This window comes from Perognathus longimembris, chromosome 2 (assembly GCF_023159225.1).
Source record: "Perognathus longimembris pacificus isolate PPM17 chromosome 2, ASM2315922v1, whole genome shotgun sequence".
Taxonomy (NCBI): domain Eukaryota; kingdom Metazoa; phylum Chordata; class Mammalia; order Rodentia; family Heteromyidae; genus Perognathus; species Perognathus longimembris.
This window is the reverse complement of record NC_063162.1, coordinates 38,330,837-38,343,433: the sequence shown is the minus strand read 5'-3', so window position 1 is coordinate 38,343,433 and position 12,597 is coordinate 38,330,837. Positions and strand designations below refer to the sequence as shown.

General features: G+C 40.5%; 1 protein-coding gene across 6 annotated transcripts in view; it reads left to right on the top strand.

The window, feature by feature from the left end:
- The window catches only part of Ank3 (ankyrin 3), a 526,258-nt gene that overhangs the window by 383,384 nt on the left and 130,277 nt on the right, over positions 1–12,597 (top strand). For all 6 annotated transcript variants that reach the window (XM_048338833.1, XM_048338830.1, XM_048338829.1 and 3 more), the window contains 4 exons: positions 3,437–3,535; positions 7,729–7,926; positions 10,664–10,762; positions 11,727–11,825. In XM_048338833.1, the coding sequence (XP_048194790.1) occupies positions 3,437–3,535; positions 7,729–7,926; positions 10,664–10,762; positions 11,727–11,825 (495 nt within the window). The remainder of the gene's footprint in view (positions 1–3,436; positions 3,536–7,728; positions 7,927–10,663; positions 10,763–11,726; positions 11,826–12,597) is intronic.

Below are 12,597 nucleotides of genomic sequence, written 5' to 3'. Positions count from 1 at the left end.
TTCAGTTCAGAAAAAATAGTCATTGTATTGCAGGGTGCATGTATGAAATGTTTCTGCAAGGTGAAAGGAGAGGTGACTAATGCGTTATTTATCTTCACCTCCTTTTGAGTTGTATATTCCTATGAATACATTGGACTTTATGGTGGTGTTTATGGGTTCCTGTGTTTTCTTTTGTTAGCAAAACACTGTTACCACTTGAAAGGCAGCTTTACTTTGGTGTTCTGAAAGCAAATATTTTAAATCAACATAAAAGGCATTTAAATCTGCTCAAGGAATGTTCTAATCAGGTCACAAAACATTTGTGATTCAGATTTTCCTTTCTGAGTACAAGTTTAGTCAACATGAAATAACCCCTTCCTACTATATTGAGATGACTTATCATGTCTGTGACTACCTCTAGAGTTTACTTGCTGACCTGGCCCCATCTTCAGCTTCCTGAACACTCTCTGTATCTCTGTGGCTCTGAGTCTCCTGAGTTTCTTGCTGGAGACCTTCCACTCTTGGGAACACCACTACCAAGGGTGACTTTGGTCTCATTTAGCCGGTGGAAGTAATCACCAACCTCCTCTCCTTGGGGAGGTACTTGTAGAAATGTCATCAGAAAACCTACTTCTTATGTGACCTAGAGACTTGGCTTTTGCAAGTTGGATACATTCCTGTCTACCAGCTCTGGACACTTGCCACATCGCCATCTCCTTGGCTACTATCAGTAGCCAAGAATCGTGGGCTATTCCATATTGTAACAGGGGTGCCAAAGGAGGAAAAGCTTCTGGCCCCAAACCAAGGACTAAGCTCTCTGCCCCTTTTTTCCCTTAAACTCTTTTCCCAAACGAAATCTCCGAGCAGGGTGAGCATTCAGCCCAGAGTCAAGGAAAATGGTGCAGGCTGTGGCGCATTGTCAATCTAGCTACCCTGGACTGGTCTCCACCATTTCACTCCCCCATCTTCCACCATTTTGTCTCTTATGCCCCAGTTCCTCTTGCTGCTCAGAAATGGGTGTGTGAGGAGGAAGGGAAAGTTCTCCCCTAACTGCTATGGGGAGGAGGGAGGAGGCCTGAATGCTCTGACTTCAGATTTCATTGTCAAGGAATGTTAATACTATTGAGATACATTTTAGTAGATTAGAAACTGGGGGGCTGGGGATATAGCCTAGTGGCAAGAGTGCCTGCCTCGGATACACGAGGCCCTAGGTTCGATTCCCTAGGTTCGATTCCCCAGCACCACATATACAGAAAACGGCCAGAAGCGGCGCTGTGGCTCAAGTGGCAGAGTGCTAGCCTTGAGCGGGAAGAAGCCAGGGACAGTGCTCAGGCCCTGAGTCCAAGGCCCAGGACTGGCCAAAAAAAAAAAGAAACTGGGTATATCTGCTTGCATATACAATACCATAGTTAGGCTTATATTCCAATCTCCTCACCCAGTCTGCAATAGAATATCTCAATTTATCGAATCAAATTTTGGTGCATTTTTTAGATTGATTATTCTTCCTGTAAGTTTTTGTTTTGCCAATTTGAGAAGTCATCAACTTGGGGAACACAGAAGCCAGGATGTGTATGAAAACTTCTCCAGAAGGATTGGGGTCACTTGGTTTTTAAGGGATGAATTTTTCACATCCCTATATCCCTCCCTCCTCCTGAACACACAGGTCTTCTGCATTTCTAGAGGAGAAAGATCTCCAACTCTGTCCCATATGGACCAAGGGTACGAAAACCTGTTGAGGGGGAAGGAGCAAAAGGGAGGCTGGAAAGTATTACTGTCATGTTGCCAGCTGCAGGTTGCCACTGCATGGTTGAATACACAAGTTCTTTCACATATCAGATGGTTATAAACACACGGATGGCAACCAAAATAAAGTACCTTATGGGGTTGTCCTATGTTGGATCATTGAAAAGAGTTTAGGAGCCAGGCATCGGTTCCTCACGCCTGCTATCCTAGCTACTCAGGAGGAGATAGATTTGAGAATAGAAGTTCAAAGTGAGGTTCAAAGCCAGACTAGGCAGGAAAGTCCATGAGACTCATATCTCCAATTAACCACCAGAAAACCAGAAGTGGCACTATGGCTCAAGTGGTAGAGCACTAGCCTTGAGCTAAAGAGCTAAGGGATAATGCCCAGGCCCAGAGTTCAAGCCCCACCACTGAAAAAGAAAAAAAGAGTTTAAGGCCAAATATTATGAAGCTGACATTTAATATAATTTTTTCATGTGGAACTCAAATGAGTTCAGACAGCTGGCGGCGCTGCTGTATAAAGGTTGTCTACCCAGTGCAAACCAGCTTTCTTATCACTTGCATCTATAAAAGCAAAGTTTGGGTGGTTTGGAAATTGAAACCAGACTCATTCTAACAATAAAGAGTACTCAATAACAGATATAAGAACTAACTGTGAAAAATACAACTCATTAAAAGGGTTTTTTAATAAATCATTTAATCATCATAAATGTATTCTTGATAGTTTGCTCAGTTATGTTTCAGTGTTAGAGAGATAATTCTAGTCAGATATGTTTTTGATAGAGACTTACGTTCTCAGAAAATGGTTAACATTTTCTTAAATTTACATTATTTTGTGGTGAGAAACATGATATGGTAATCAAAATATATACTTAAGCATAACATTATGAAAAATAAGTGTGAGAAATCGAACCAAAAATACAAAAGGGATAAGAATGCAAAAATGCCAAGGGTCAGTATAAAATGCCTACTACAAATGCTATTAACCTGATTCTGTGTTTTTCAAATTATTTGTAGTATTTAAATTCCAAGTTATACATTTTGCAAGTACTTAAATTTGTGAAAGAAAATTCTTTTCTTTTCTTTTTTTTCTGCCAGTCCTATGGCTTGAACTTTGGGCCTTGGCGCTATCCCTAGGCTTCTTTACTCAAGGCTAGCACTCTGCCACTTGAGCCACAGTACCACTTCTGGTTTTCTGATTGTTGGAGATAAGAGTCTCACTGACTTTCCTCCCTGGACTGGCTTTGAACTGTGATCCTCATATCACAGCCCCTGAGTAACTAGGATTGTAGGTGTGAGCACCAGCGGGCCATGAAAAATAATTCCTTCTCCACTTAAAAATATGAAATTTTTCCATGTGCTGGTGGCTCAAGCCTGTAATCCTAGCCACTTGGAAGACTGAGATCTGAGGATTGAAGTTCAAGGCCAGCTTGGGCAGGAAAGTCTTTGATCCTCTTATTTCCAGTTAACTACCAGAAAACCAGAAGTGGTAGAGTGCTCACCTTGAGCAAAAGAGCTGAGGGACAGAGAGAGACCAGTCCCTGAGTTTAAGCCCCATGACCAACAACAACAAGAAAAAATTCTGACATATATGAGCCAGTGTTTGAAGCTCCCTGCTCTGCAGAGTATTGGCTGCTATTCTGGGTTCTAAGAAATCCTAGGCATTTCTAGAATTGACTGGTAGATCTAACTGAAGATGTCCCTTGGTTCTCAGGATGGTCTGACACCACTGCACTGTGGGGCAAGAAGCGGCCATGAGCAAGTTGTGGAAATGCTGCTTGATCGATCTGCACCTATTCTTTCCAAAACCAAGGTAATGGCTTTTCTTTCCCATTCTTCATCTCCTTATTGATTTGATTATTTTCTGAGAATTTCCTTCATGTGTTCAACTCTCTCTCTCCCTCCCTTCCTCTCTCTCTCCCTCCCTCCCTCTCTCTCTCCCTACCTCCCCCCTCTCTCTCCCTCCCTGCCCCTTTCTCTCCATCCCTCCCTCCCTCTCTTTCTCACACACACACATACACACACACACACACACACAGGTGCACACACATTTAATGGAGTTTGAACGCAGGGGCTCACACTTGCAGGTAGATGCTCCAGCATTTGCTCTCAACTATCTTTTTTCTAGAGTTTTGTGGGGGGTTTTGCCTGGATGACCTGAACCCTCCTACTTCTTATTCCTCCCCAGCTAGGATGACAAACATGGGGCACTACACTCAACTTTTTGTTGAAATGAGATTTAGCTAGCTTTTACCCTGAGACTGGCCTGGAACCACATTCTGGCCAATCTCTGCCTTCTAAGTAGCCAGGTTTAAACATATGCCTAGCCAATATTTCTCATTTTATGAATATAGTGACAATATTCAAGATAACATTGTAATCCTTTTCTGCTTCTCTGATGTCCCTCGTTCCTGAGATTCCTCCTCTCCTCTCTTCTCCACTCCCTGTCCCTGTCCCTCCCCCTTTCCCTCTATATTTTCTGTTAGATGATACCCACAAATGTTTTTGGTCAGACTTAACATTTGAGTGGCAGCTCTGTGAGAGCATGGTCAGCAGAGCTGATGATCATTGGTGCTGGCTTGGAGGGAGGTCTCTACTCTCTGCATTAGCTGCCCTTTCATTGGGACAGACTGCCTTCTGCCTCCTCTCCACTTCTCCTCCCTTACCACCCTCTAGCCACTGCACTTCTGTACTTCTTAGATTCCAGGTTTGTTTTCATCAGTCATATTCTTTTTGTTTTACAAGAACACCAGACATACTTTATTAGCACAAAGAAGCAGCCGTAACAAGGCACAGCAAGCAGACACAGACATTAGCAGTCAACGTTTATATGTGTGGCATACAAATACAGCTTTTCTTTTTTTGTAGCCTTGACAATAGCCATAGGGATATAAAAGAACTTTTCTGGAGCAGCTGGTGTGGAAACTAAGGAGCACCAGCAGCACAGAAGACAAACAAAAAGACAAGAATGCATTTTGCCTAGATCAGAACAGAAAAGTCAGTTAAATACTATGAAGTGAACACAAGAAGTTTGTAGGGCTGGGGATATAGCCTAGTGGCAAGAGTGCCTGCCTCGGATACACGAGGCCCTAGGTTCGATTCCCCAGCACCACATATACAGAAAACGGCCAGAAGCGGCGCTGTGGCTCAAGTGGCAGAGTGCTAGCCTTGAGCGGGAAGAAGCCAGGGACAGTGCTCAGGCCCTGAGTCCAAGGCCCAGGACTGGCCAAAAAAAAAAAAAAAGAAGTTTGTAATAACTGCCAAAGCACTCACTTAAGTTGTACTGTATACTATTCTAAATGACAAAAAGGTGCTACATAAAGTGACTTACCGATCATTCGCTGTTTACCTGGTTCAGTTTCCCTTAGCTTGAGTCCCATCTGCTCTTCAACTCAAATGTGTTCTCAGCTAGGCATTTTTGGACTATCACTGTACCGGACCATACCACTTCCCTAAGTTACCATCTTCTGATCAGATTTTATTTCCTTTCAAGATCTTAACACCATTAGCTTATTTTTTTCTGGCTTACTATCCAGTAAAATAAAAAAAATTTCCCCCTTATTCAGTGCAGTACAGTCAAGCACCTAGATTAGTGTCTAGTATCTGTTAGGCCTTCACTGAATATTTGTCAAAAGAGCAATGCATAAATAGACCAACTCCTAATTTTAATACCATCTGTTCACTCTTTCAGGACATACATCCTATGAAGCTAAGAAAGCCATATCACGGGTCTCTATTTTCAGGCACTTTATGTAATATGGCCATGACTTTTTTCTTTTCTTTTTATCATTCCCCAGGGAACTGTGTTTCCCACCCATTCACTGTTGTCTTTGTATATCACTAGAGACTCTCCAGTTCTGTTCTCCACTCAGTCATTTGTTCACTCAGATTTTGTTTCTTTGTTTATTTCACATTTTCCTCAAAGAAAACATCAAAACATAAAGCAAGCTTAAGTGTTGGCAGGCGTAAGCTGGTGCATATGTTTGTGGGTGGCAGGATCGCAAATGGGAACTGTTCCCATCCTTTGTTGCACCTTGGTTTCTACTTTGGTTCAAACTGTTTGAGAGGTTTTTTTTTGGTGGGTTTTTTTTTTTTTTTTTGTCAAAGAGATCCTGATTGACAGGCAGTGTTTAAAGCCTTGAAATTTATGTAAATATTTATTGAGCTTTTTGTATATGCAGCACTCATGGCTAGACAAGATGGGGGAAATGTAGCCATAAGCTTCTTTTTTAGGAACACAGAGAGTTGAAATTATGTGGCAATAAGTGAATAATGCCAAGTCCATGCAAGTGGCTAAAAGGGGAATTGTGTTATATTTCCTTGTGTCATTCATCAATAAATTAGGAGAAAGTAACTTGTCTTTGAGAATTCTGAAACAACCTGGTTCATTGTGCATGTTTTGTATAGCCTAACTTTTGAAATGTATTGATGACAACATTTTGGTAAACTGAATTTGCCACTGTTATTTTTCCACAAAGTAGTTAAATTAGGTTATAATTAATTGAGCTTCTTTTCATGATTAGATCTTCTAGTAATTTCCCATGCCCTCTCACTTTGTCTTAATACTTAAGGAAGACAAAGCATTTTTCTAACCATTTTCCTCCACTAGAAAACATTCATTTAATGGCAAGTGCCATTCCAAACTTCTGTGGGGAAATGGGGTGCTGAGAATTAAATCCAGGGTTTTGTGCATCCTTAAGTGTTTACTCTGTCTCTGAGCTATACACCAGGGTTTTATTATATTCGGCCCCTATTTATTTCTTTTTTGAGATTGTTAAATTAAATTTCAACTCATTACTATTGCACATGATTAACTTACAGAAACCCAGTTGATTCAAATTATCTGTCAGTATCTTGCGTTTCTTTATCATGGACACAAGGGGGCACCAGATTACTAGAAATAGAAAAGTTTTCCTTGTACATTCTAAGATGAAATGTGCTGCATTCAAATTTTTTAAAATTCAAACCAATGTATTCAATATCAAGCCTTGGCAATCTATAAGGACAAAATAATCAGTAATTCAACAAATACCAATCTGTAAAAAGAGAAATCCTGTTTATTAACTATTTGCAGCCCATTCTGGCTCCTAGTACAATTTTTTTTTTGTCGGTCATGGGGCTTGAACTCTGGGCCCAGGCATTGTCTCTGAGCTCTTCAGCTCAAGGCTCATGCTCTAGCACTTCTAGTTTTCTAGTAGTTAATTGGAAATAAGAATCTCATGGACTTTCTTGCCTGGGATGGCTTTGAACCATGATCCTCAGCTAGGATTACAGACGCAAGCCACCAGAACCTGGATCCTACAATTTATATTGCCTGGAATAGAAAGTATCTTTGTGTTACTGATTGACAAGAAAGTGAGAAGATCCTTTTTTTTTTTGCCAGTCCTGGGCCTTGGACTCAGGGCCAGAGCACTGTCCTTGGCTTCTTTTTGCTCAAGGCTAGCACTCTGCCACTTGAGCCACAGCGCCACTTCTGGCCATTTTCCATATATGTGGTGCTGAGGAACTGAACCCAGGACTTCATGTATACGAGGCAAGCACTTTTGCCACTAGGCCATATTCCCAGCCCCAGAAGATCCATTTTTTTAAGTAGCAGTAGTTCAAGACAATTGTTAAGGCTGGGCACCTGTGATTCATACCTATAATCCTAACTACTCAGAAAGCTGAGATCTCTGAGTACTAGCATTCAAAGTCACTTTGGGCAGAAAAATCTATAAGACTCTTTTTCCAGTTAACAAGAAAAAAAGTCAGATGGAGCTGTGGTTCAAGTGATCAGGTGCCAGCCTTGAGTAAAAAAGATAAGTGAGAGGGCAATAGTTCTGAACTCAAGCCCTAGTACAAGGGAAACAACACAAATTGTTAACACTTTTTTAAAATGAAGTATTTTATGAAGAAAAACTAACCTTTTTAATCATCTGTTGGTATTTGCACAGATTTTATTTTGTACTTAGCTCATTTGTATTTAAAGGGTTAAATAGTGAGCCCTGATTTCCTTGTGTGTTCCAGAATGGATTGTCTCCATTGCACATGGCCACCCAAGGGGACCACTTAAACTGCGTCCAGCTTCTTCTCCAGCATAATGTACCCGTGGATGATGTCACCAATGACTACCTGACTGCCCTCCACGTGGCCGCCCATTGTGGCCATTACAAAGTTGCCAAGGTCCTCTTGGATAAGAAAGCGAACCCCAATGCCAAAGCCTTGGTGAGTGGCTCTGCCAGTAAGTCCAGCCTAAGTGGTACTGCTGACTATGTGCTCCATTGGGGGTGAAGAAGTTGCTTTCACAGAGGTAAAAGTGGAAGCCAGAAGGTAAATAAATTACATCATCAGTTTTTCTACACATCCTCGGAAATCTACAGAACCTCCCATTTCTGTTGTAAACAAGCTGATAGAGCTCAACTGTTCATTCTTTAGGGTACCACTTGTAATCATTTTATGTCATGAAACTCAAGGAATACACTTACAAAAAGAATGAGACAGCTATCCTCATTATAAGTAAGGTTAAAATTTTATGAGTTGAAAAGTTGTTATTGTTTTGCTGGGTGCTGGTGGCTTACAACTAAAATCCTTGCTACTCAGGAGGCTGAGATCTGAGGATTATGGGTCAGCCAGGCTAGGCAGGAAAGGCCACGAGACTTACCTCCAATTAAGCACCAGAAAACCAGAAGTGATTCTGTGGCTCAAAGTGTTAGAGCACTAACTATGAGCAAAAGAGCTCAGGGACAGCACCCAGGCCCTGAGTTCAAACCCCATGAACTCTAAGAGCATGAAGCCAAATGAGCAAGAAACTCTGTTTAGGAATTGATGAGCTCAACCTACATTGTGTTGACTTTGGAAGTTACTCAACTATTAATGCCTATTATCTTCCTTTTTTCTTTGTCAATCACAATTTTGGCCTAATTTGAAATCTTTACTACTAAACTGACCTGCACTTTTATTTTTAACTGTGCTATACTTTGGTTTTATCGTTGGAAAAATAAATAGTCCCAATTTAGCAAACTATTTATATTTAGTTCATAATAAGCACCCATACCTCAGGGGGGGAAATAAGTCACTAATTTTAGGGAAAATGAGTTTTATAGCAATTTGTGGTAAAGGCTATGATGGCATCAGAATTCCTCAGCTTCCTTTCAAATAATGTGGTTACCTGGTCTAAATGAGTCCATAGCACCTCTGGTGTTTTATGAGCTCTCAAATTCAAGGGGAAGAGAGGCAGGGAAAAAAGAAAGAAACTTCCCATTCTAGACAACTCCACTGCCATTTTCAGGTCTTTCTTTATCCAAGCAGAATTTCAAGAATTGTGGACCTACCCAGTATGTCAAATGTGTCTGAATTCTGACAAGGGAAGAAAAGAAATTAGAAACCAATGACTCATTTTTCTTTACAAGTAAAAAAAAAAAAAAGGTCTAAAACAGGGTGTGGACTTGTCTCATCCTTATGACTAAAGATTTCACAGTGTATGGAAGTCATTGCCAGTCATCTTGAGATGGACTATGACCAGAGAAATGGCCTCAGGAACCTTCTTGGTTCCTGAAGTCATTGCTACTTGGAATGACTTTAACCCCAGTGTTTATGGTGGGCCCTAGTATTTTATACTTCTCCATGAACAGTTGAAATATGTGGGAGAGTTATGGAGCCACAGTTGTTCAGTAGAACAATTTGGTAGGCAATTTGTTAAGAAATGGGTTCTTTCCTTAGATGGAATATGAAAGCGAATAATCCTGGAATTATTCAAATGTCTGCTTCCTTGGAGTAAGCTCCCACTTGAATTTCCACACTGGGGAATAAAAACCACATCAAAGTATTTTAGAAGTGGTCTTATAGTTCCTCTACCTTGTAACAGAGAGAAGTTGAGATAGGCTTTGGTGAAAGTTGGCTATGAGGACACACTTTTACTATGCTGTTTTTGTTTTTGTTTTTTTACCCAGCTGTTTGGTTTGGAGGGTTTTACTTGTTCATTTGTTTGCTTTAACTATATGTTTTGAGGGAGACAAAAAAAGGACATTACTTGAAAGAGTGAATTCCAATTATTATAGATAAACACATGATTATGTTGTCTTAGTTACTAACTGTAACAAATACTTCCTCCTCACCACCACCAGGGTACCTTTGGGTCCTAATAACAGCTAAGCTACCCTGGCTCCCTGAGGTAAAAAAAGATGCCTGTTTCATTCCCTGTAGTTTCTGTTTATTTTGAAGTCTTCACATCTTTTTATCAAATCTGATTTTGGAGGAATACAGTGAAATAGGCACGGTGGGCTCTTGGCATGCATGGGTCTATGGTTCCATCAAGACCACCATTGAGGAAGTACCATGCATTTAGGATGCGTGGAGTTTAGTACTGTGCTGCTGATACTTGATTTCTGTTTTTCCCAAATGCTACCCAACTTCAGCTAAAGTCATTCGCTTTTACCTTACATTGGGGGCAACATTTTCTTTTGATGCGATTTTCACAAAGTTAAGGACAGAGATACAGAAGATCACACGGGATTTGGCCACAACTGATGATAATGGAGCAGAGGTTATCCATATCAATTGAGTTGCAAACATCGCTTCAGGAATTTAAATTTTTTGTTGTGAAAATGTTTATCATCATTATTGTTGTTGTTGTTGTTGTTGTGTGTGTGTGTGTGTGTGTGTATGTGTGTGTGTGTGTGTCCTGGGGCTTAAATTTAAGGCCTAAATACTGTCCTCAAGGCTAGTGCTCTACCACTTGAGCTACAGCTCCACTTTCAGCTTTTTGGTTGTTAATTCGAGATAGGAATCTCAGGGACTTTCCTGCTCAGATTGGCTGTGAACCATGATCTCAGGTCTCAGCCTCCTGACTAGCTAGGATTAAAGGCATGAGCCACCAGTGTTCAACTGATTTATGTGGTTGACCACATTTCAAAACCATCTGTAATACATTGATGAATAATGTTTATGCATTTGTCCTTTTCAGAACGGCTTTACCCCTCTTCATATTGCCTGCAAAAAGAATCGAATTAAAGTGATGGAACTCCTTCTGAAACACGGTGCATCCATACAAGCTGTAACCGAGGTGAGTGTAGGAGGGAGGCTAAGGTTCACCAGTGTCCATGGAGAGCAGAGCCTTAGTAGCGAAGGTACTCTTGCTGTCTCCTGGGGCCAGCTAGCTTTGTTTGTGTCATTGCTGGTGACTGTAGCCTGTGCCCTATGCCAGAGGGACTAAAGAGCCACAGATGCATGTGGGTAGAGGGTGGGAACAAATGTATCCCACCACTAAAAATATAACCCAAAGTACTTGCTCAAGGTGAGTGGCACTGTTGTGGAAAACAAAACAGAAAATCTGTTCATGTAGGATTTCTCTGATGAGAGACAGATTTGTCACCAAAGGGAACATGGCAGCTGGAGGAACTTTTAGTTATTGCAACTGGATAGCACTACTGACATCTTTTGAGTAAGGCTGGCCATACTACTAAACGCCTCACAATTATCATGCTTAAAATGACATATGGGGCAAGGGTAAGAGACACTGGAAGACAGCTCCCATATTTCTGTGAAGTAAGAATTGCTTTGGCATGAGACATATGCCTCAAGTGGTAGAGCCATAGCCAAGCAAACAAGCCAAGCAAGTAAGGAGCCCAGTAATGCCCCCCTCCAATAATCTTTTTATAAATGCACATGTAATCATTAAACCCCACATACAACACACATACTCATATGGACACGAAAGGTTTCATAACAGAGGGAAGAAAAATTATGTTATTTCTCTCTCCATTCAAAAGTATGACTTAATTTTTTCTTTTTATAATTGGTAAGACATAACTTTTATGATTACAGAACTCACTTTAAAAGAGAGGTAATAATCAGATATTGAGGTATTCACCTTATGGGATCTAAGACGTAATAGTGAATATCTTAATATCTTCCACTCTGATCTGGACACTGGTTAGGGTGATGGCGAGCAGAAAGGCACATAGAAAAGGCACAAACCCTTTTAATGATAAGGCAGCAAACCAGGGTTTCCTTCTTTTTTCCCTTAGTCGGGCCTTACTCCTATCCATGTTGCTGCCTTCATGGGACATGTAAATATTGTATCACAACTAATGCATCATGGAGCCTCAGCAAACACCACCAATGTGGTAAGTACCCCTGAAACAAAGAACGTGCAATTGTGAGAGTTTAAGAAACCCACAAAGGTTTCTTTATCTACTTCTTATTGTAACTAAATCAATAGTTATTTAAAGCTACTACTTAAAGTATAAGATTCAAGAATAGTTTCCCTTACTTTCAAGGTAAGACCCATTCAGAAGCTACTTAACCAAATGTTGTTAAGACTTGTGGACTGTGTCCATTACCATTATATCACTATTGGATGTTATATTTTTCAATACTAAAGAAGTAAAAATAAGCAAATCCGGAACAGAAGAGGGGAGGGTGTTACTCCTGCCCACTCACCTCGAGGGAGGCCTTCTAAATAAGATTCTATATCCAGACCAAATTTTCCTATTGCCAAATCCAGACGATACTTTCCCTCACTAAGAGAACATTGGATAATAAACAAAACAGCACCCTCAACATCTGCCTAAACACCATAACACATTAACTGTGAGATCAGTCTTCCTCTGCCCTTTCATACATGACCTATAAAGCAAAACTTACTTTATAGAAGCAACTGAAAAGTGGGCATCTCTGTGTGAAACAAATTTTTAATTGTTACTAAGTTTACATTTTAATGTATCTACATTTTTTCTATCTTGTTTTTATGTGTATTAAATAAATTAATAAATAATTTGAATTAAAGTCTATGTAGGGGAAGGGTGGTCCAGTACCAAAAAAAAAAAAATGGACCCTTGAGCGATGCCTAGGACAAGGATTTTGTCTTGTTTAGGTGAAACAGTACATGGAAAGCAA